This window comes from Pseudonaja textilis, chromosome 11 (assembly GCF_049901715.1).
Source record: "Pseudonaja textilis isolate UNSWEBS1 chromosome 11, rPseTex1.2, whole genome shotgun sequence".
NCBI lineage: Eukaryota > Metazoa > Chordata > Lepidosauria > Squamata > Elapidae > Pseudonaja > Pseudonaja textilis.
Window position 1 is genome coordinate 605,943 of NC_142000.1, and position 21,311 is coordinate 627,253.

At 50.5% G+C, this 21,311-nt stretch overlaps 1 protein-coding gene across 1 annotated transcript in view; it reads left to right on the forward strand.

Annotated features, from left to right (window-relative positions):
• Window positions 1–21,311, forward strand: part of VAC14 (VAC14 component of PIKFYVE complex) — a 38,703-nt gene that overhangs the window by 2,559 nt on the left and 14,833 nt on the right. The window contains exons 3-12 of the mRNA XM_087940252.1: window positions 2,600–2,767; window positions 3,171–3,233; window positions 4,524–4,631; window positions 5,318–5,427; window positions 5,843–5,949; window positions 10,224–10,358; window positions 11,335–11,490; window positions 12,502–12,562; window positions 12,843–12,987; window positions 17,322–17,387. Coding sequence (XP_087796378.1) covers window positions 2,600–2,767; window positions 3,171–3,233; window positions 4,524–4,631; window positions 5,318–5,427; window positions 5,843–5,949; window positions 10,224–10,358; window positions 11,335–11,490; window positions 12,502–12,562; window positions 12,843–12,987; window positions 17,322–17,387 — 1,119 coding nt within the window. The remainder of the gene's footprint in view (window positions 1–2,599; window positions 2,768–3,170; window positions 3,234–4,523; window positions 4,632–5,317; window positions 5,428–5,842; window positions 5,950–10,223; window positions 10,359–11,334; window positions 11,491–12,501; window positions 12,563–12,842; window positions 12,988–17,321; window positions 17,388–21,311) is intronic.

Sequence of the window (21,311 nt, forward strand, 5' to 3'; positions counted from 1 at the left end):
GAGGATGGACATCCTCTCCTTGACTTCTCATTGGCCTTTGAAACCACTGATCATGATATCTGGACTGACTTGAGGACTAGTGTACATAGGTTCTCCTCTTTCTTCTGGGATCAGTTCTAGTTGGTATTGATGGGGTGGGGAGAAATAAATCACAGCCTCTTTTTTGGAGGCGCCTCATTGCTTGGTGTCCTTCCCATGCCTGTTTTAATATTCATATGAAACTGGGGGATAAGATGTCACCTGTATGCCCTGTCTGACAGAATGGTGCCATAAAGGTTCTGTCTTGATATCTGAATGGCACAGAGTAGGTGTGAGCACGACCATAACACTACTGTAGGCTCTGGCATTGTATCCAGCCAAGAGTTTTCCACGTCCATCAGTATTTCTCTACTGTGGTTATGGCACGCAAGCCACTTGGTGACAATGGATGGATTGCGCTAAACCTGAACAGAACTGCTTCTCAATTTGAACATCTGCCTCATTTCATCAGGTGGCAGCCATAGCAGAGGAGCTTTTGCACAGCTTTGTCTTGTTACCAATTGCACCCTGTCCTGCATTGTTCATAATTCATGCCTTGGTCACTTCCTCTCTGAGTTTCTGCAATGTACTCTATGTAGGGCTGCTCTTGAAAGCCATTGAGTTGATCCAGAATGCAGTGGCCTAGGCAGTCATAAATGCACTTTTATGTTCCTATGTCACACCTCGGCTTGGCAAGCTGTGTTGGCCTTCACTCTGCTTCTGGTGCAGTTCATGGTGTTGGTTGTTACCTCTAAAGTTCTTCATGCTCAGGACCAGGTGATTTCCAGGACCATTTCTCCTTGGTGGTTTCTAGCCATACTACTCAATCCAGCATGCTGTAGGTCCTATCAGTCAGAGAATGTTGTCTTGTGGTCTATTTGGGAGGTGCTATGTTTGCCCTTAGGAAGGCTGGACAAGGTGGTTGGAATGTGATTGACACAATCGTCTACATTAGTTTGGTTCTTTGGGTCTTTGATTTCGGCCCACAGTTCTTATTTATTTATTAATGAAATCTATACACTATCCAGTTCACAGTCTATGAGTGGTTTACAAGCCAACCCCACCCCACCCCCTTTAAAAATCTGTACAAAAGTCTGAGTTAAAAGCGGGGGAGTAACCTCCAGCCAGCATCCACCCCAGTGTTGCCATCCACTCTGTGCCAGTGGTCAGAGCCTGGTTTTAACGTTCTTCTGGAAGGCTAGCAGAGTAGGGACCAGTCTTACCTCAGGGGCAGGATGTTCTGCAGCAGTGGAAAAGGCTGTCTTTCTAGACCCCGCCAGCTGGAAATTTTTAACTGATGTGCCTTTTGTGCTTGATCAGGGGGACCAGTCAGTGTAGTTGCGCAAGATGGTTCCTCAGGTATCCTGGTCCCATGCCACTAAGGGTGATAACTTACACCTTGAATTGGACCTGGAAGCAATCTGGTACCCAATGCAGCTCATGCAACAGAGGTGTTGCACAATCCTAGGGGTGCCCAGAATTGTCTGCATCAATTGCAGCTTTCAGATACTCTTTAAGGGGCAGCCGCATGGAGAGTGCATTGCAGTAGTTCCTACAGAAGATGAGTAGGGCATGAGAGAAGAGCTGCTCCATCTAGGAAAGATCACAACTGATGTACAACACAAAACTGAGCCAAGGCCCTCCTGGCCCCGACTGCCACCTGCTCTTTAAGTAGGAGTCACAAGTCCAGGGGGATCTGCAGATTACGTGCCAGATACAGAAGAGCCTCTCACCCACAACCACTCTGTCTTCCCATGGCTCAGCTGAAGCCTTTCTTTTCTTCACCCAGCCACCCACAGCCTCCAGGCACTGTGAAAAAACACCCCCAGCAGCATCACCTAGTTCACCCGGGATGGGGGTGTACAATTGGGACAGATGAGCTCACCCAGCGGCTTCATGTCGATGTAAAGGGGAAGACGGAGCAAGGATTAGGACAGGAGGACAAAAGCCTACACTACAAATTAGGTTTTTCTCATGTCCTTTCTGAGAAGGAAGAATTTACTGAGAATTAGAAACGTAACAGAAAAAATAAAAACTGAGCTGTTGGTTCATGTTTACGAGCTGACCTTAAGCTAAGCTTGGATAAACTAAGAAATTGCTGAATCAAGCTGCTTTCTTCTTGGGGTCTCCATCAGCAATTGGGATGGTAGGGAGACAGTAGGACAGCAGCTGTTTGGAAAAGGGGCAGACCAAAAGCCGGACTTAGCTGCTCCTGTCCCCCACTCACTTCATGGGAGGTCTCAGCAGCGAGCTCTTCTGTGAGGCAAGCGCCCCTTTGAGTGAGTGGTATCTTGGGTCAAGCTCCAGACTCAGCAGTCCCAGGTCGTGGGCTGAAAAGATAACAAGCAGCCAAGAATGCCCTGCAGGCCAGGGTTACTGTGGGGCGGGCTGTTCAGCTTAGGGCAAAGGAGGTGAGGCACCTCATCTTAAAGTAATGGGGGCCACAAGTTTTGATGGCTACAAAGTTGGCATTGGGCAATCCAAGAACAAAGAGATGGTGGTTGTCTCCCGCTGCCATGCCCGAGGAGGGGAGACCTTGCTAGGCCAGTCCTGATGTTCTCCATTGCGGCTTGGTTGCCAGGATTCTGGTCTGTACCTGAAGGAACTCATCGAGCCGGTGCTGACGTGCTTTGGAGATGCTGACAGCCGGTTGCGCTATTATGCCTGTGAGGCCCTGTACAACATTGTGAAGGTGGCCCGGGGCGCCATTGTCCCCCATTTCAACGTGCTCTTTGATGGCCTGAGCAAGGTAACCACTGATGAGCAGAGTCTGACGGTAGAAAACAGTTCCTGGGTGGCGGGGGGGGGGTGTCCCCCAGCAATCTGGAAAAGGGGGGGAGGACCATTTATGTCCTCGGGGCTCCTGGGATGAGTTCTGGCCTCTGAAAAAGCCAGACGCCGGAGCATTTGCACGTAGCAGCAGTACAGGGCACTGGAGGCTGCCTCAACGATTGATGTCCTTTGGGGTGGGACCTGTCCTGGGTTCCATCCCATCCAGGCTCCCTCAAGGGCCTCTGAAGATGGATGGGGCGCGAGGGCAAAGGCCTCCATATGCAGCAGGAGGTAGGCTGTAGCGCCAACCTGGATCTTGGGAGCAGTGGGAGGTTCTGCGTGTCCTGCAGGCTCCTCCTCTCGTCTTTTGCCCTTCCCAGCTTGCTGCAGATCCTGACCCCAATGTCAAAAGTGGCTCAGAGCTTCTGGATCGCCTTCTGAAGGTACTGCTCCCTTCCTTGTCCATTGAAACCGGGGTGGGGGTGGGTGGGGATGGGACTGGAGGGAAGGCCTGAAGACGGGAGACAGATGAGATTTTGAGGGACAGCCCTGAACCAGAAGGTGGGATTTTCTGAACAGATTTTCCTTTTTGGCTTTCAGCCTACGCAGGAACAGTTGAGGTATAGGGAAAGGTCCAGTGTTGGGACCCTCGAGGGCTCCTGTCTTGAATGTGTGCCCTGTCCTTTCCAAGTTGTCCCTTCCCACTTCTGGGACACCACTTGCTTCTCTGACATCTTGCGATCCCCTGGCTTCACTAACCAGGGAGACATGGGCCAGTGGCGTGGTGTGAGTGCCATTCCCTGGAGCTACCTGCAACTGCCCTGTGTTAATGGGATGTTTTAAAAGCCGCCTCCTCCTCCTCCTCCTCCTCCTCCACCCGCCCAGGGCTGGAAAGGCAGCCTGGCCTTGCAGCAGGAGTTGCCACAGCTGGCTGTACCTTTCCTGCTCCCTACTGGCAGTAGAGCTGAGATGGTGCAGGTCTGGGGACAGGCCTCACAGCATGCTGGGCCACGAACGGCCACGTATCCCGTTGATTAGCCAGAAATGGGAAGGTGCTCCTTTTGCCTGAGCTTCTAAATCAGACAGGCTGAGGCTTGAAATAGTAAAATCTGTAAAGAAATCAGGAGTTGACAGGCATTTGAAAAATAAAAGCAGATTTGTTAAAAGAATAAATGTAGCATGAAATACAGAATATAATATATTAGAACAGTACTGTGCGACAACTGAAGCAAGGCATTTTGCAGTAAGGTAATATGTGACCACAACCTGATTCAGACAATGACAAAAGTTTTCCCAGTTTTACAGAAATCATACAAAAAGAAGCATTTAAAACTTTGTAAATCTCGTGGCTTTTAAAAAGTTTATTGCCTTTCATTATTAAAATAAATAGAAGAGAAAATAAAAAAAGAACAAAACCAAACAATTGTTGAATTTGTTTTGCAAAGCCTTGTAGGAGAAACTCTTAGACAACAACCTTTTCGCTCCGGTAGTTGAAGCTGAAAACACTCCTGGTGAGGCAACCAGCTTAGGGAAATGGGGTGAAGAGAGCAGAATAGAATTCTCTCTTGGCCAAGCGTGATTGGACACACGAGGAATTTGTCTTGGTGCACAGGGAGAGACGTGGGGCTCCACAAAGTTCTCAGCAGCTTGCCTGCTGTGTGGAGGTCCATGACTGGCTGCAGGGATGGGCGGGTGAGAGCGGCCGCTTCTTTCTCTCCTCTCTGCCTTGGCAGGACATTGTGACCGAGAGCAGCCACTTTGACCTGGTGAGCTTCATCCCGCTGCTGCGAGAGCGGATATACTCCAACAACCAGTACGCCCGGCAGTTCATCATCTCCTGGGTGAGCAGCAGGAACACGTAGCTTCTCTGCTCAGCTCCTGTTACTCTGAGGCGGCTCTGGAAGGGGTTTCTCGTTCTCCTTGGCCCCATTTGGAACACCTGAAATCTCACTGCAGATAACGGGCTTAGCTCATGCTGCCCTTGGAGTGCTTTTGTAGGTGGCTTCACAGTCCTGAGTTGGCCCTAACCTCCAGAGTGACCACAGATTGCTCTTTTCAAGGGTGGAAGAGTGACCCCATTTCCCTTTTAGTCCTGATTTCTCCAGCATCCAGAGAGAAGCGTTATAGGTGTTCATAGGCAATAAGCCATGGTTTACAACTACAGTGGCTAAGTCCAGCTGTGTTGGTAAACCAAACGATGTATGTACATTATGGCTTATGTGGGTGGGACCCATTTGGTGCTCTCAAAGCCCAGCTGAGATGGCAGCCCCTGAACGGATGCTTGAATTATTGGCAACTCCCCATAGCAGCAGCCTTGCTGAGAGGGAAGGCAGCTAGCCCAGCGTCGGCCACGGAGCTCCCTGGCCAAGTGGGGACTGAAGCCACATTTGTCCGGTCCACATTCCGTGTCTCTCTTTCCTGTGATGTGGCTGTTGACGGGATCCACAGTCCCCAGGCTGGCTGAGTCCCTCAACTCTTGTGCTACTGCAGCCCTCTAACTCTCTGGTTTTGCTCCCTCACGTGCTAGATTTTGGTGCTGGAATCTGTTCCTGACATTAATCTTCTAGATTACTTGCCAGAGGTTCTAGACGGACTCTTCCAGATCCTAGGTGACAACAGCAAGGAGATCCGTAAAATGTGAGGAAACTGCTGGGTCTGGGAATGGATGCCTGGCAACTGAGCTGCCAGTCTAGGCGCGAGGAGGGGAGGGGGATGTGCAGCTCTCGGAGCCTTAAAAAGCTGCTTGAGCCGCTGGTCAGCTGCCATGGTCCGAATCCTTCCAGCAGCGCAGTCTGAAGTGGGCTGGCCTTCCTGTTACCCAAGGTCAACCTACAGGCAACCCTGCAGAGCAGCTGGCTGCCCCCTGGCTATGGGTGGGAGGGCAGCAGGGGCGTTTCCTGAGCCCTAAACTCTCCTTCCAAAGTGCAGAAAAGAAAATCCTACAGTCTGCAGGGAACAAGTTGTGTCAGGAAGTTTGGCTGATTGCTGTGTTTTCTGGAAATGTGCTTCTTATCATCCTAAGCTTCTTTTCATTCCTGGCCTTGTCCTCCAGGTGTGAAATGGCACTGGGAGAATTTCTCAAAGAGATCAAGAAGAACCCTGCCAATGTCAAATTCGCTGAGATGGCCAACATCCTGGTCATTCACTGCCAGGCCTCCGGTATGCCTGCTTTACTCTCTGGTGTGCATCTTGCTAAGCGTCCGGTATCTCTCTTCGCCCGATGCTTTGCAAACAAGGAGTGGGTCAAAAAGGAGACAGCCACAAAGTGCGCCAAACCCATGTGCTCCAGGCTCAGCAGGGCACAGCAACATCTTTCCAACATGGCAGCTCCTTTCCAGCTTCCCAAGGACCCGGCCCAACCACCCTTGGTTGGCTGGCCCCTCTCAGCATCTGTGTCTTATGGGGAATTGAGGCCTGCTCTTAGGCCTGTGACATGGCAGAGTTTGTCCCCCACTGGATGGAAGAACGGGAGAAGTGGGCAGGGCTATTTGGAATCGGTCAGAAATGGCTTGTCCTGCTCAGCCTGCAGATGGCTAGCCTAGAAGATGCCTGGGGTCCCACTTCCTATTGCTGCATTAGGAGGGCCAGAGAGGAAACGGGTGGATGAAGGGCAGGAATGGCTGATGCAGGGAATGTGACTTCTCTCTGTGTGCATAGCTTTGCACCCCCTCCATAGGGCCTCTTCCCTCTCTGACCAAAGAAGTGGCAACTTGCCTGTTGTGTTTTGTAGCATGGAGGCAAGCAGGTTCCATCCCCCCCCCCCGCCCCCCGGCTAGCCTGCCCTGTGGCCTCTGCTGCCCTCCAAACCATTTTACCTTGGCTGCCTAATTGAACGGCCCCCAGAAGAGACCCTTTCACTCGCCTGTTCATCTCCCCCAAAGGCTGAGCTCACGTGACTCACTAGATCTTGAATGGACTTGATGGATGCAGCCATTTCTTCATGCAGACCTTTTTACATCAGCAAATCAAATGTTTTTTGTTTATTACACAGACAACCCCTTTCACAAAGACCTCAGAAAGTGCCCAGCATATTCAGGCACAGCAACAGCTTAAAGCAAAAGTCTCCAAGCCTGGTTCCTGAATGGCTGCTGCGGGTGTTCTGCAGCCAAACTCCCAGAAGCAGAGGGGTTGTGTCTGGGTGGAGAAAGGAGCCCCCCCCCACCCCCATTTTGGGAGCCACCAAGGGCAGGCGTTTCAAAATGGGGCATTTTTCTTTTCCTGAGCTGACACTTCTTCCATTGGGTCTTAAGTCATCCAGCTGAATTAAGGGTTGCTGAAACGCAGGGACCGGACAGTGCAAGCCAGAAGCTTTTGTGGCCCTAATGCAGGTGGGCTGTTTAGGATGGGAGGTGAAGTCCTGTTCTCTCTCAGGACCGGCAAGAATGCTGAACCGGCTTGCTGGTGAATCAGTTGAAAAAGAAAACAGTTCAAGGGGGAAAAAAACCTTTTAAAAAATGGGGACATTTTGCATGCAAAGTCAAGATGATGACCCCCCCCCCCCCCCCTCAGCTGTTGGAGCACGGCTGGCATGGAACTAAATCTGCAGAAATGCAAGAATATTTGCGTGCCTGCAAATAAGTTTTATGTTTTCCCCCAAAGAGATCTATACAGGGAGTTCTCATTCAGGCCCCCCAATTGGGATCAGCCCGTCTGTTGCTGCAGCCCGTCAACCGCTTTCCTTTTCCCCAGCCCTTCAAAAGGCTCCGCTGGTGCTGGGATAAGGAGCAAGAGAGGAAGTCAGGCTTGTTTTAAGATTCTTTGGCCAGGAAGGATTACAATAGACTAAGCCAGCGGTTCCCAAACTTTTTCAGTCCACCGCCCCCTTGGTGCTACAAACTCATCCTCAGTGCCCCCCCACCCAGGGGTGGGATTCAAATTTCCGTGGGCGTGGCCTAATTTGAGGGTGTGGCTTGCTGGTCATGTGATGGTGGGTGTGGCTTGGTGGTCACAGGACCGGGTAGATGTGGTTTGGTGGGCATGTGACTGGGTGGGCGTGGCCAGGTGACTGGTAAACCAAATACAAGTGGTCCTCACTTAATGGCTGGTTGTTTAGCAAGCGTTCTAATTTATGACTGCCCTCCCCAGAGCTATTTGACCTGCTTTTGGAATTTTGACAGCCATGCAAACACATACACACATGCTCCCTTCCGACCCTGCTGGAGCAGATCATTGGACTAGAACTGGCAAAGCATCTCTGATAAGATACTAGTAGCGAATAGAATCTAATCAGAAATGCTTTGCCGATTTTAGTTGATTTGTTTTATGTGAATTTCTTTATTTTATGTTGCTGAATTGCATTGACCTGTGTGTCCCTTCTTGTGCACAGCCCAGAAGCGTTTGTGATTCTTTGCAGCAAAAATCACCGACCTCTGGCTTTGCTCTATTTTCAAACGTGCCAGCACTGCCGCGTTCTAGCTGCCGGCCTCGCAGGTCCACCCCACTGAGCCCGCTGCACCGGAGGGACCTGCCCAAGCAAGTCCGAGCGGAGCGGTGCACCAAGTCAGTGGGGTGAGCCTGAGAGAAGGAAAGAGAGAAAAGAGAGAGAGAGAGAGAAGAAAGAAAAGAAAGAGAAAAGGGAAAGAAAGAAAAAGGGACAAAGAAAGGGGTGGTGGAGGAAGGAAGGGACAGAAAGAAAAAGAAATAAAGAAGGAGGGAGGGAGGAGAAAGATAATGAGATTTCTATTCTGGTCCAATCACCTACTCCAGCAGGGTTAGAAGCGAGTGTGTGTGTGTGTGTGTGTGTGTGTGTGTGTGTGTGTGCTCCTTGTAATTTACCAGTACATTTTAGTTTTGCTTTCTTCAGAATTGGCACTGTAATTCATTGGGGAAAAGTAATTTTTTAGGGTGAAGGTCTGGTGTATTGGATCCTGTTTAAAGCCTCAACACAATGTGAGAGCTTCCTGATAGTCTTGACCATGTTTCGTTCACAAAACCTTTAATAGAAGCCAAAGAGATTTCAATGTGGAAAAGGGCCTCAGTCTAAACTAGGCCTCATTTCAATCTGATGCATCAGATCTCTCTCTCTCTCCCTCCCTCCCTCCCTCCCAGTCTGGCTTTGCTCTACTTTCCTGATGTGCCTGTGGAGCTGGCGCCTCGAACATGGATGGATGGATGGATGGATAGATAGAGACAAAGAGACAGATAGGTAGGTAGGTAGATATATTGATAGGTAGGCAGGAAGACTGGCAGACCTTTTGGATGGATGCATGGATAGGTAGGTAGGTTGGTAGGAAGATAAATAGATGGATTGATGTATGTATAGATAGGTAGGTAGGTAGATGGATGGATGGATGCATAGGTAGGTAGGTGGACAGAAAGACAGATAGACCTTTTGGATGGATGGATGGATGGATGGATTTGTAGAAGGCTTTGACCACATGCCCAATATTGAGGATCCCGCTCAACCAAGCCCGCCCCTCTTTGTAGTTGCCGTGCCTGACAGCAATTTCACAGGCTGCCCCTCCCACCAGGGATCAGCCTCCCAAGCACCCTGGGGCACTCACGTTGTAGAGGGCGGTGCTGTTCCCTGCTTCCTGGAGCCAGAACAGGGCAGGGGTGAGGAAGCCCAGGGCAGGCAGCGGTGCAGCGTTGGAAAAGTAGACCAAAGCCATGCCACCGCTGCTGCGTTGGAGGCACCGCCCCCCCACAGGCACATCGGGAAACATTGACTCTGGAGTCGGCGCCTCAATGGGTGAACTTGAAGGGCTGGCCGGCGCCTTGAATGCCCCCCTGCTTCCTCTTAGTGCCCCTCTGCCGGCCCCCTTGGGGACGCTAAAGGTGGCAGGGGGGGCGGCGCGTCAAACGCGGCCACAGTGGCACGTAACGTGCCATTGCTTCCGCATTGGAGGTGCTGGCTCTGGAGCATTACTACAGTCGGTTAACCTGCAGGGCCGGCGCCTCAAACCTGGGGAAATACACACCCAAAGCAATGCATGGGCACCACCAGCTATGAGGGCCCGGTGCAAAGAGCCTGGCGCAGTCGTGGTGTCATTGTTGCTTGTTGCATTGATTTGCCTCCCATCCCTGCTGCTTCTCTCCTCTTTCTGCTGCACAAGGCGGGGTGGAGGGGTGTGGGGGGAGGAAAACCAAACAGGTCAGGCACAGCGCGAGGTGCATTGGCTGCCAGTGGGATCCCTCACGCACACCCTGCAGGGGGGAGAGGGGGGCGTCGGTCATCAAGTTATTTCTTCAGTGCTGTTGCAACTTCAATTGGTTGCTGGTTGAGGCGGCTGGCAAGGGTTCCCGTGTCTGCTAAACAGCCTCTCATCAAGCGCTGCGTGTGTCCTGCTTCCTTCAGCTTCAGGTGCATTTGGCATTTTTTCCCTTCCTGGGAGAGGAGGGCAGAGGTGCCTCTTGGCTTAGGAAACCTGCGGGGGGGACCTGGGATAGGAGCAGCAGCCAAGCGTTCACGGTTTGCACTTCTTTTCCCGCAGATGATCTCATCCAGCTGACGGCCATGTGTTGGATGCGGGAGTTCATCCAACTGGCCGGCCGGGTGATGCTTCCCTATTCTTCGGGGATTTTGACAGCCGTCCTGCCCTGCCTGTCCTACGACGACCGCAAGAAGAGTACCTGCTCCTGCCTTGCAGGGGGTGGGCTCCCCGGGGGAGGGGGCTACTGCTCTTCTGGCCCCACAGAATCCTTGGGGGCGGGGTGTGTGTGTGGTGGTGAGGCTTGGAATCCGAGGGTTCCTCCCACTTCCCTGGGTGGAGGTCAGCCGGAAAGCCATGGCTCCTGGGCGAGAGAGCAGGCTCACCAGGGGTTTGGTTGGCTTGGAATGAGCAAGAGGGTCTCTCATCTCTGGGCTGACCCACCAGGATGCCGTTTGGAAAGCAGGTCTCTGTGCGTGTGCGTGTGAGAGAGGGGCTGGGGCAAGGGGGAGAGAGGGAGAAGGAGCTTTTCAGATCAAGTTTTTGGGGGAAGGTCAGGACTTTGCACTTGGCAGCCTTTTCCTCTCTCTCTGCTGCTTCAGGGGTTACCTCCAATTCTAAACTTTGACATTAACTTACATTGTTGGTGGCAGAATTGGTCGTACAAATCAAGAAGCCAAACGGGCTCCCTCCCCTTACACGCACTCCCAAAAGAGGAGGCTCTTCCGTCCTCCAGTAACCACACGGGTGTCGGCCCCCCAAACTCTTGCTCGCCAGGGACCTTCTCCAGGCAAACGGGGCGGGGGGGAGTTCTTGGGGGCCCCGTCAAATGAGCAAGTGCAGCCTTTCTGCCCTTGCAGGAGCTTTGTTGGGCCCTGACTTCTTGGTGGCCCTCACAAGCCAGACGGTGCAAGGGGGCAGGGAGAGTGCCTAGCCGTGTGGGAAGGAGGCAGAGAACCTGGGTTGCCCTCCATGTCGTGCCCTGGCCGGCGTTTTCCAGTCCCCCAAATCAGCTGCAAAGTCCCAGGAGCCCTTCTGAGCATTGGGGCCGGGCAGGAGGAACTCCCTTTGATCCCAACCTCCCCTGCTTGAGGGTCTGAGGTTCCCCAGTGTGTGAGTCCTGGGGATTCTCCTGGTCTTTGTGGGAAAACCTTCCTTGATCAGTGAAATGCAGATATTAAGGAGGTGGCCGCTGTGGGCAATCAAAGCTTGATGAAGTTAGTGACCCCAGAAGATGACGAAGCAGATGAGGGCAGGGAGCCCCTGCCGGCCCCCGCAAGAGAGGCTGGCCAAGAAGAGGCTGGCCCCAAGGCAAAGCAGCCCCCGAGCGGTGAGTCCTCTTCTCCAAGCCCTGGAATAGCCAGGAGCAGCCGCAGCCGCATCTCCCTCTTCTCGGGGCTTAAGAGGACTTGGGGCACCAGGGGCTCAAAGAGCCTGAAGGGCAAATTGCTGTCCAGCTCCACCTTCTTCAGCCAGGCGATGGGGTTCCCCTTAACCAGCGTAGGGCTCCGAAGTGGCTTCCCTTCAGATCGCCCAGGCAGGAGCTTGCTGCTGCCCAGAGTGGCCGGCTCTTCCTTGGTCGGTCTGCAACCGAGGGCGGCAGCCGATGCTGCAGACGTGAAGGGAAACCCCTCCTGAATGGATAGATAATGGGAGCCTCCTTTGCCATTGTGAAGTTGCTTTCTCCAGTTTGGTTGTTGCTTTGAATTGCGGGTCCCTTTGGGGTCCCCTGCTTCTCGCCATTTCTCAGATAACGGATTAAGGAGCCATTCTGGGCTCCTCTCAACCTGCACTGACTCCCTTATTTATGTGGGGCAGTTGCCAGCTCAGCTTCAATGGCCCGTCGGCTTTGTAACCTTTTGCTTGAGTTGTTGCAGAGACAGCAGGTGGCCTGGATGCTGGCAAGGGGCCGGAGAGCTGCTGAGGGCACGTGCCCCAAGTTCAGAAAGCCCTGGCCCAAAGGCCTGGGAGTGGAGGCTCTGGGCAGCTGCAGCCGGGCAGTCCCCAGTCGCTCTCCCTAGAAGTGGGGGGGGGGTCTTCCCAGAAGAGGCATGCTCCCCCTCTCAGAGAAGCCAGGCTGCTGCTTGTTACGCTCCCTCTGCTGGAGTTGCAGCAGGCCTCAAGTCCGTTGCCCTTCAGGCGTCGTCCATGGCTGCAGCCAGCTCTGCAGAGAGCTTGTGCCCTGCTGAGGAGGCAGCAACGGGGGTGGGGGTGGTTTGCTTTCTGGTCCTCTGGCAGGCGGAGCTGGGCCTGGGAAGAAAGGAGTTTGCCCCCCAGCTTCTTTCCAGGTCGATTTGGGGGAAGACTTGAGCTTCAGCTCACCTGCTCTCTCTTCCTTCAGGCTGCCTGGATGTCTCCAGTGAGTCGGATTTCAGTAGCGCCAGCATCTTTGTGCCTGCCAGGTCAGTTATTCCTGCTGTTTTGAAAGCGTGGTGGTGGGAGGTCTGGAGGAGGAGGAGGCTTCCTGTGCCAGGAGGTATTTGTGTGGGGGGGCTGAAATTTTGGGAAGCCTCTATTTTTGCTAGGTGTACCTAATCCTGTGAGATGGGTTGAGCAGAGAGAGAGCAACCAGCCCAAAGTCCCTCAGCCTGCCTAAGGTGGGATTAGAACTCGGCCTCTCCGGATTCCTCGCCTGGTGCCTTAACCACTAGACCAGTCGGTTTCTCCTGCTTTTATCTGCAGCATGGAGAGGACTTGTGTGACCCTGAACCTTGATGGAATTGTGCAGGTCCTGGATTGCCACCTTCATGATTCCACAACTGGGATGATGACGCGGATTGCAGTGCTGAAGTGGCTGTACCACCTGTATATCAAGACTCCACGCAAGGTAGGCCTTCAGATCCAGCCTGATCTTGAGAAATGGGGTTTTTTTGCTACTGGCCTTTGTTTAGATTGGAAAGGAGCCATTTAAATAGCAACTCTAATGTCACTTGAAGAGAGCAAATAATTTCTTGATGCTTCCTTAGATATTACTTAGAAATAAGAAGTGTTCTTCATTTACCCATGTGATAAATTCATTATGTTTGGATCATACAAAGCAGCGTATCTACCACTGGTTGCCTGCCACATGAGAAGCTCTGTCTCTGCCTGAAACCCAAAAAGGGATGCAAGGAAAGGCCAGTCACAGAAACACAACAGAGCCTCTTTTGGCAGCTGTAGCTGCTGCTTTGTACACCAAGTTTCTGGGCATGGCCGCCATAAATATGCTTCCCATTTAATGATCATTTACCACTTAGCCTGTCTGGACTGAAGCACCTTCCAAGTTCTCTGAAGCGGAAGCCCAGGCTTTCAGGGATCTAACACTGGGATTAGTTCTTCATCGGAAGACCTTCAAAGAAGTGGGCTTTATGGGCAAAGTCATAACTGGGCAGAAGAGAGAGATTCTGGATATTCAGACCCTTGGAAGAATGAGTTCTAACCCCTTAGGAAAGGAAAATGGGTCTTTGTGCGTGTGATTTGTACTCATCACAATGAACCAAATAGACAGTGAAACCCTCAAGGGTAACGGGGGCACAGTTGTGCCCTACGTGAAGACAAAGGATTATTGCTGGTGACTCGTGTGACACAACAATTTCCAAGAATTCTGGAAGACCCTTCCCCTCAAAGCGAGATTGGCTCATCCTTGATATCCTTCCTGAAACCCTTTAAAACAGAGGTGGGGATCTCCAGGAAACGGTGAACTGGTGAGGTGATCGCATTGTCTATAACTTTGAATCTGCTCTCCCCTAGTCCTTTGATGTTTTTATTGTGAAATATTTTAATGTTCCTTTCATGGCTTGTTCACCACTCACAGTCACATTTTGTGAGATGGATGTCTGTAGATGATGAAATAAATAAATCACTAAGCCCAGTGATAATTCTGTCTGCCTGCCAAAACGGAATGTCTCTAATGTGTTTCTGGTAACACCTTCAGGTCCTTTTAGAAGCTGGGCTGGAGCATGGTAGGATTGACCTTTTTTTGAGTATTCTGTGTTCAGTTTTCTGGCCTATCTGGACAAGAATAAGAAAAGCTTCCTGATAATATATTTGAGGATAGGCTCCAGGGAGTAAGGAAAAATATACAGACAAAAGATTCCTCCAAGAAAGTGAAGCTCCATCATCAGGCACTTGGGAGATGTAGGAAGGATGAACCAGATCCGGAGAACTCAGGTGCTGTTTCCATCCATCTGATCTGCCTGTGGAAGAGAACCAGGAAGTACAGGAGAATACTGTACGTGAACAATAACCTTTTCAAGTGGTGTCACCAGAAGAGAATTGACTGCTGGGACCCTGATTGGAATTTTCTACAAAAAGGATGGGTCATTCTCATCACAGCAACTGATCCAAACTTTACAGAAGATCAAGAAGACTGATCTGTTCCATTGACAGATGAAATGCCCTCGGGGACACTGATGAGCATGCTGGTCAAGAATGAGTTGGTGCCGTGATGAAGGGATAGACATCTGTTTAGAAAAACATTCCTTAAGGCGTGGGGCAACTTGCCACAGGACAGTTCAACAATTTAATTTAATGGTTCTCGTTCATGTTTTATTTTGTCCTTCCTTTTGCATCCTTTCTTTAATGATTCTATTCCACCATTTCTTCAATATTATTGTAACTCTTGTCCTGTGGTGAGTTGTCCTAGACCCACAATGAAGGACATTTCTGAAGTCCCTGCCCTGCCTCTTGCTTGACCAGACATGCCTCGAAGGCTGACAGAGAATTGGAAATATAGCAGCATTTTAATTCCCCAAAGAGGAAGGAGCATGGTCAGTTAATTCAAGGCTGTGGGGTGCAGAATTGTTTGTTTAAATGGCAAAAGGTGGATTCAAAGGCTTTAAAAAAGACCCCCTAAGAGCAATGACCAAGGGAAGTCGTGGCCTCTCCTTAGTTGAACGAGAAGTTGGGCCCCACAGCCTCAATGTCCTCTTTGGTAACTCCCTTTTCTCAAGGTGGTGGAGCGGCGGTCTTAATGGCCGCCACAAAGAAGCCGGCAACTGGATTAAGAATGCACAGGAGGAAGAAGAAGGAAGTTTTAAAATGAAAGTTTTTTCTTGGCTGAACCGGGACTTTAAGGACATATCTAATACCTGGAAAATTACTATTTTTTTTTTTGGACGTTACAATGTTCCCAATAGAGGTTTTCAGCGGCGAAGGAAAGTGTTGAAAAGGGAAAGTTACTCTCCCTCCCTTATGGAATTAACAAATGGACATGGAAAATCTGCTTTCTAATAGAAGGTAAAAACTTAAAGCCCTTTGTTACAAGTGGGAAGGGAGAGGCTTGGAAAAAAAAATTATTTTAAGACTTTGTTGGAGGAGATGCTTTGAAGATAAAGAGATTAGAAGCTAACTGTAAAAAAGATTTAAAATACAGATTGGGTTTTTTTTTTCCCTCATTGACTTTACCCCTGGAAGAGAGACTGTAAAAGGAAGAAGTTTGCACTTTGCCTGGACTGTTTGATGACTTTGGGATTTTGGGACTTTGGGGAATTGTTTTAAGTTTGGAAATATTTGATTGGCTTAATAACAAGAAGAGGACACAGAAAAAGAAGAAGAAAAAGTTTATAATGGCTCTATCTCTTGATGAACTAAAAAAATATATCTAAAAATAAGGAAAGAAGGCAAGGACGTTATGGGAGAAGCCCTTTGTTTTCTAGATATGGCGCTTGCTATGTGTCAGCAAATTAAACAACAGCTGGAAGAAGCGGAGGAAGAAGAAGCCATTTTTAATGAACTAAATGGTGTGACTAAGAAAGAAAGGAGAAAGAGAGGAGGGAAAAGGAAGGACTTAAGAAATAAAAAAATATTTATGAAAGAGAAAAATAAGATGCAATATAATGCCAGAAAGCAAAAGGAAAGAGGAATGCAACAGAAAGGGGAAGCCAAGAAGGCAGAGGTTTGGAGAGGAGCGGGTAAAAAGTCTAGGTGGGCCAAGAAAGAAAGGGAAAAGGGGGAAAATAGTTACAAAGGTATAAAACAAGATGGGAAAAAGAAAAAAAATTTTAGGGACAAAGGATAATGTATGGGTTGTTTTTTTTTAAAGGATTCTGCAAAGTACACATGATAGTATTGTAGCAGTTGTATTTGTATTACGAATAAATAATTAGAACTCTTTAAGATTTAATAAAAGATTAAAATATTAAGGTACAATGTTAAAATGTTTAATAATGAATGATTTTAAGTTTTAATAAAATATTAAAGGGAATGTTTAAAATATTAGTTTAAATATAGAGTTTAATGGGCCAATGTGTTGATTATTATAGACTTATTATTGTAGTATTTGTTTTTGAAAGAATGTACTAAGCAGAATCAGATTGGGATTTAGGTGCTATTTCAAACTTCAGTTTAGGGGAATGATAGAAAGGCATCATACTCTGATTAGTGATTTCAGGGAAACTATCCTTTTTTTATATTGGGAATGAGATAGATGTAAATAGAAAAATGGGCCAAAGATATAAAAATATTGTTTTAAAGCAAGATGAAATATATAAAATAGAATTAAGAAGAGGGAAAAGTGGGGAGGAGTTATATAGCATATATAGAATGGTAAACAAGATAGGTAATGGTATATAAGAAGAGCATGAATTTAATTGAAGTTCATACAAAAAGAGGTAATCTGGGGCCAAGTTACTTTCTAAAAGAAAGTTTTATGTTCTTTGTGTTTTATGTGTGTGTGTTTAATTGAGAATTAATAAAATCTCGGAGGAAGACCAGATGAGAACAACTGTAAACAAGCCAGTGATGTTTTGTCTTGTTTGTTTGTTTTTAAAATCAATAAAATTTGCTTAAAAAAAGAGAGAGAAGTTGGGCCCCACAGCCTCAATGTCCTCTTTGGTTTCACGATTTTACCAAAATTAGAACAGTCTATTAGACCGCTCAGATGTCTCACACCATCTTTTTTAGTTTTAAAGTTTTGTTTTATTCCTGATTTTCTGCAAGCATAAGCAGAACAATTTTTGTTAGCATGACCATGCGGTAAACTCTTTTTGAGATTGTAGGCCATGATGGTTGCCAGGCGTTACCCCTCCACAGGCAAGGGGAGCGGCCTCAAAGGGCGGGGGGGGGGAGCATCAGAAGGCAGCGATAGAGTGTGAGGGAGGTGGGCAGGTGTGAAATGTGATATATAAATAAATAAAACATTCCGTGATGCTTTTTGACCTTGAAGGTTTCTCTGCTTTTCAGATGTTCCGGCACACGGACAGCTTGTTCCCAATCTTATTGAAGACGTTGTCTGATGATTCTGACGAGGTAAGGGGAGTTTCTCTGCTGTTTCATTCTTCACTCTGCAGGGCTGCTTCATCCTGCCCGCGGGTGTCGCAGTTCCTCTGTCTCAGGGAGGCAGAGATTTCCGAACCCTTTTTGCATGACTCTGACTGCATCTACTGCCGCGTTTTTGAAATGTCCCGTCCTTTGGCCCCTGCATCAATAAAATGAATTTGTGTGACCCCTGTTTTTGTTTAATTTTGTTTCCCCACCATGGCCATTTTCACTATTCACTCTCATTGATCGCTATTACCTGTTTAACTTTCTGGGAATTGCCCAGAGTTGGGCAGTTTTGCTCAGCCTTGGATGCTGAACGAAGGAATTCTTTCTCGCTGGGAAAAGAGTCAGCTTTGGAGAGCTGGTTCCTCCCAGTGAGCTCTGGGCTTCCCAGGCAGGGAAGGGCCTCTCTGGACTTTGGATCCAACCAGGGATTCCTTCCTCTGGGATGGGTCCCAGCTTTTGTGCAGAGATGCAGGCCTATTTCCACCCTTTCTCTTTAGTTTCTCTCTCTCAGAGGAGACAGCTCCTTTGTGTGTTCTTAATTATATATCCATTTAGCTTTGACAGTGCAAAATGTGAAATTTAGTTCCTCTCCTTCTGTGATTCTGCCAAGAAAACAAGATCGCTATGTCTGTGTGGTTCCCCAAGCCATGATCTTCTGGGGTTCTCTCCCCCCACTTCCCCCCCCCCCGCCCTTCTTTCTGGCTCTTGGAAGGAGCCTCTTAAGGTGATGGTTTCTAATGACTCAGATCTTTCCACTTGATATTAAGTTGGCTGAAATAAACCAGAAACCGCTGCCTTTCTTGGGTTGTGCGCTTGTTGGTGCTGATTGGTGGCCTTTGCCCCTCGTTAACTCCTCCTCTGCTGGGATTGCCAGAGGTTGGTCTCTCGCAAGGGCGGATGTCCCCGAGGGTGCTTGGACTCCTCAGGGAGAAGCGTCTCTGTGGCCTTGGAAGAGCCTTTGTTCATCCCGTCGTTTCCTGAGCCCAAAGTGGGCATGACTGGAGGAAGCGGCCGGGAGACTTGAGGCTGTCCACTTGCAAGGGGAAACTGAGGCCTGGGTGGGACTATGTGGATGCTCTACACTTTTATACATTTAAACCACTAAATCAGGCCCAAGGAAAGAACTTCCCATTTCTGCTTGGGAGAGAAAGCTAGTGGTGGAATCGCCCAGGTGGTCTCTGGGGTAGCTCTGCTCCTTTCGCTGGCATGGAGGCTCCTGAGAGTTTTCAAAGGGCCAGTGGTTTGCTCTGGTGGGCAGAGGCTCTGCCTGGCCTGCGCTGTGCACCCTTGGCAAGCCTCCGAGCCCCGTCCGGCCCGTGGCATGAGTCGGTTGTCCGGGAGGGGGCCCTTGAAGGGCCGCTTGGGCTGTGGGGAGAGGGTCTGTCCTTGGATTGCTGCTCAGGCAGAGTGCAGCTCCCAGGTATGCTCCCACCTGGAAGGAGACTTCATGAAATGGCCATGTCTCTTCTGTGGCAGCTGTGCAGCTCTTGGGTGAGCCTGGACATTGAAGTCTGAAGAGGGTCTTGGCCTCTGAAGGGCCTCTCTCAAGCCAGCTCTGCGGCATTTCCATGGGGCAGTCAGGGACAGAGGTGTCCTCCACCCCGCCTCCCCTTCGTCTTTCTGCGCAGGATGGCTTACATCAGTTCTGGAGACCCCAACCTCCCCCCACGGCCTTCCTCTGTGCAGCAGAGACACCCTGGTAGCCCACTGTGGGATCCTGGCCACTTTGCCCCACGGGCGTCCTGAGCTCTGGCAGCATTTAATGCTGTAGATTTCAGGCAAACTGGACCTAACTCCGCTGCAGACCTCCCTGCCTCAGTCCTCTCAGGGTGACAGAGCAGTGGGGGAGGGTGTGAGTATGTGTGTGTCCGTGCACACATCTGTAGGTGTGTGCAGGTAAGCCTGCCTTTGAGCCGCGGGAGGAAATGCTTGCAGAGCTTGGGAGAGCAGGCCTGTGCCTGGGGTTGCAGCCAAGATCTCTTGCGGTGGGGCAAAGTCAGCTGCTTCCCTTGGGATGATCTAAGTCCCCTCTGAGCCAGCCCAGCCCAGCGCAAAGGCCCCCTGCATGTCCCCCAAATCCTTGGCCTCCGTCTCTCTCTGCCAATCAGCAGAAAGTCATCTGGACACGGGGGGGGGGGGGGTGGAAGATGAATACCAGCTGCCTCCTATCATCTTCATGGGATGCCAAGGAGAACAAAGGGGCCCTTGTTCACAATGTAAATTCCCCCCCCCAGCATGCCTGTTCGCTGCCATTTTTCCCACCATCCATGTTTCCTTGGAGAGTTGAGCCAGGCTCCCAGGGTGCCCGAAAGAGGCCCAGGTGCTCCTTCCGAGGGGCTTCTGCAGTTGCAGAGAGTGGGGGGAGGCCCATCTGCTGGGGGGGGAGGGGAGGGGTTCTGCCAGGGCTGGGAGCTGGAGGGGCTGCTGAGGAAGGAGCAGCTGATAGCTCCGCTGGCACCGGCCCTGTTGCCATGGCAGTGCTGGGCATTGCTGCCCTGGCAGGATGTGGCTTTCCTTGCCCCTTGCCAGCTTCTCCCGTAGCTCACACCACACCGAGAGAAGGGCTGCCTGGGGTGGGCTCCCTGGAGAGACGTGTCCTGCATGTGAACAGCTGCCCTCCCCCTTCCCCCACCCCCAGCGGGTGTCCCCAAGGGGGGTCGGCTCTTGGGGGAGGGACCGCCCGGTGGTGTGTTCCCAGGGCAACAGGGGGGGGGAAGGGAACGCTGGGCTTCTAGAGCCGGGGAGGGGCTTCTTGGCTTCTTAGAGGATTTCCAAATGAGACAAAAGTCCTTTCATCCCTTCCAGGATGGAAACCCATATAATGGGGAAGCAGGAAAGAGAGTCAAGGAGAAGAGAGTGGCAGAGATGCCCCCCTTCTCGGGGGCTGAACCCTCTCACGTCGCTTCATCCTCTCAGTGAGATTAAAACCAGGACCTGGGAGAGATGGTAGGCCGTGGCTAGTCTTCACCAGGGACATTTCACTCTTTTCCTCCTTTCTTTCCTTTCCCTTTTTCCTCTCCCTTTCCCTTCCCTATACCCAGCCTGCAAAAGTGGCTCTGGGTGGCTAACAATAGATTAAAACAATAAAATAATACTAAAGACCAGGAATATATATTGATAGGCATGTCCCATTTCTGCATGATTTCCCCCCGTGCTTCACCTGCTGCTGTGATAGACTCCTTGGCAGGCTTCCAAAGCTGCCTCTTCACTGGGTCTCCAGGTCTGCTTTTGGCAGCCTCCAGGGTCTCCTTGAGATCAGCAGAGGGCGACTGACCCTTGTTGCCTTCTGTTAGGCGCTTGGTTGCCCAGGGTGAATCTTCATAGGATGTGCTGGTTGGCTTTTGCACAAACACTGTGGCTGTTGGCTTCACGTGCGGGATTTCTACTCTTCCCTTTCCATCAGGGACTCAAGGAGGAACCTGGGGCGCCTCATGAGATACTTGGGCTGAGTGAAGTTCCCCGTTGGGGGCCTGAATTTGAATCTCCTCTGTCCTTGTCCAACAAGTTTCTCTCCTGAAACGGAGAGCGACCCGCTTACTAGCGTGTGCCAGGAGTGAGCCCAATCTTACCTTTTGAAAGTCCCAAGGTGCATCTTGAAAGGATCCCAGGCATGGTGGGGAAGAGGGACAAAGGACACCTACGAGGAGAGGCTGAATACAAGTCCCAGCTCTCAGGTGACCTCGTGAATTCTGGGATGAAGGAGGATTCAGTCTCTGCTCTCGGGATGTTTGCCTTCTGGGTCGGTCTGTGGGGCAGCAGCTGCTGCTGCTCTTCAGGAAGCAGCCAGGCGGGCCAGCGGCTGGATCTGCTGGCTCAAGTGCAGCCTGATAGCCTGCACCAGGAGGAGCCGTGGAGAGCCGCGAACAGAACTGTATTCAGGGGCAGCACGTTGCCTGTGGATTGCTG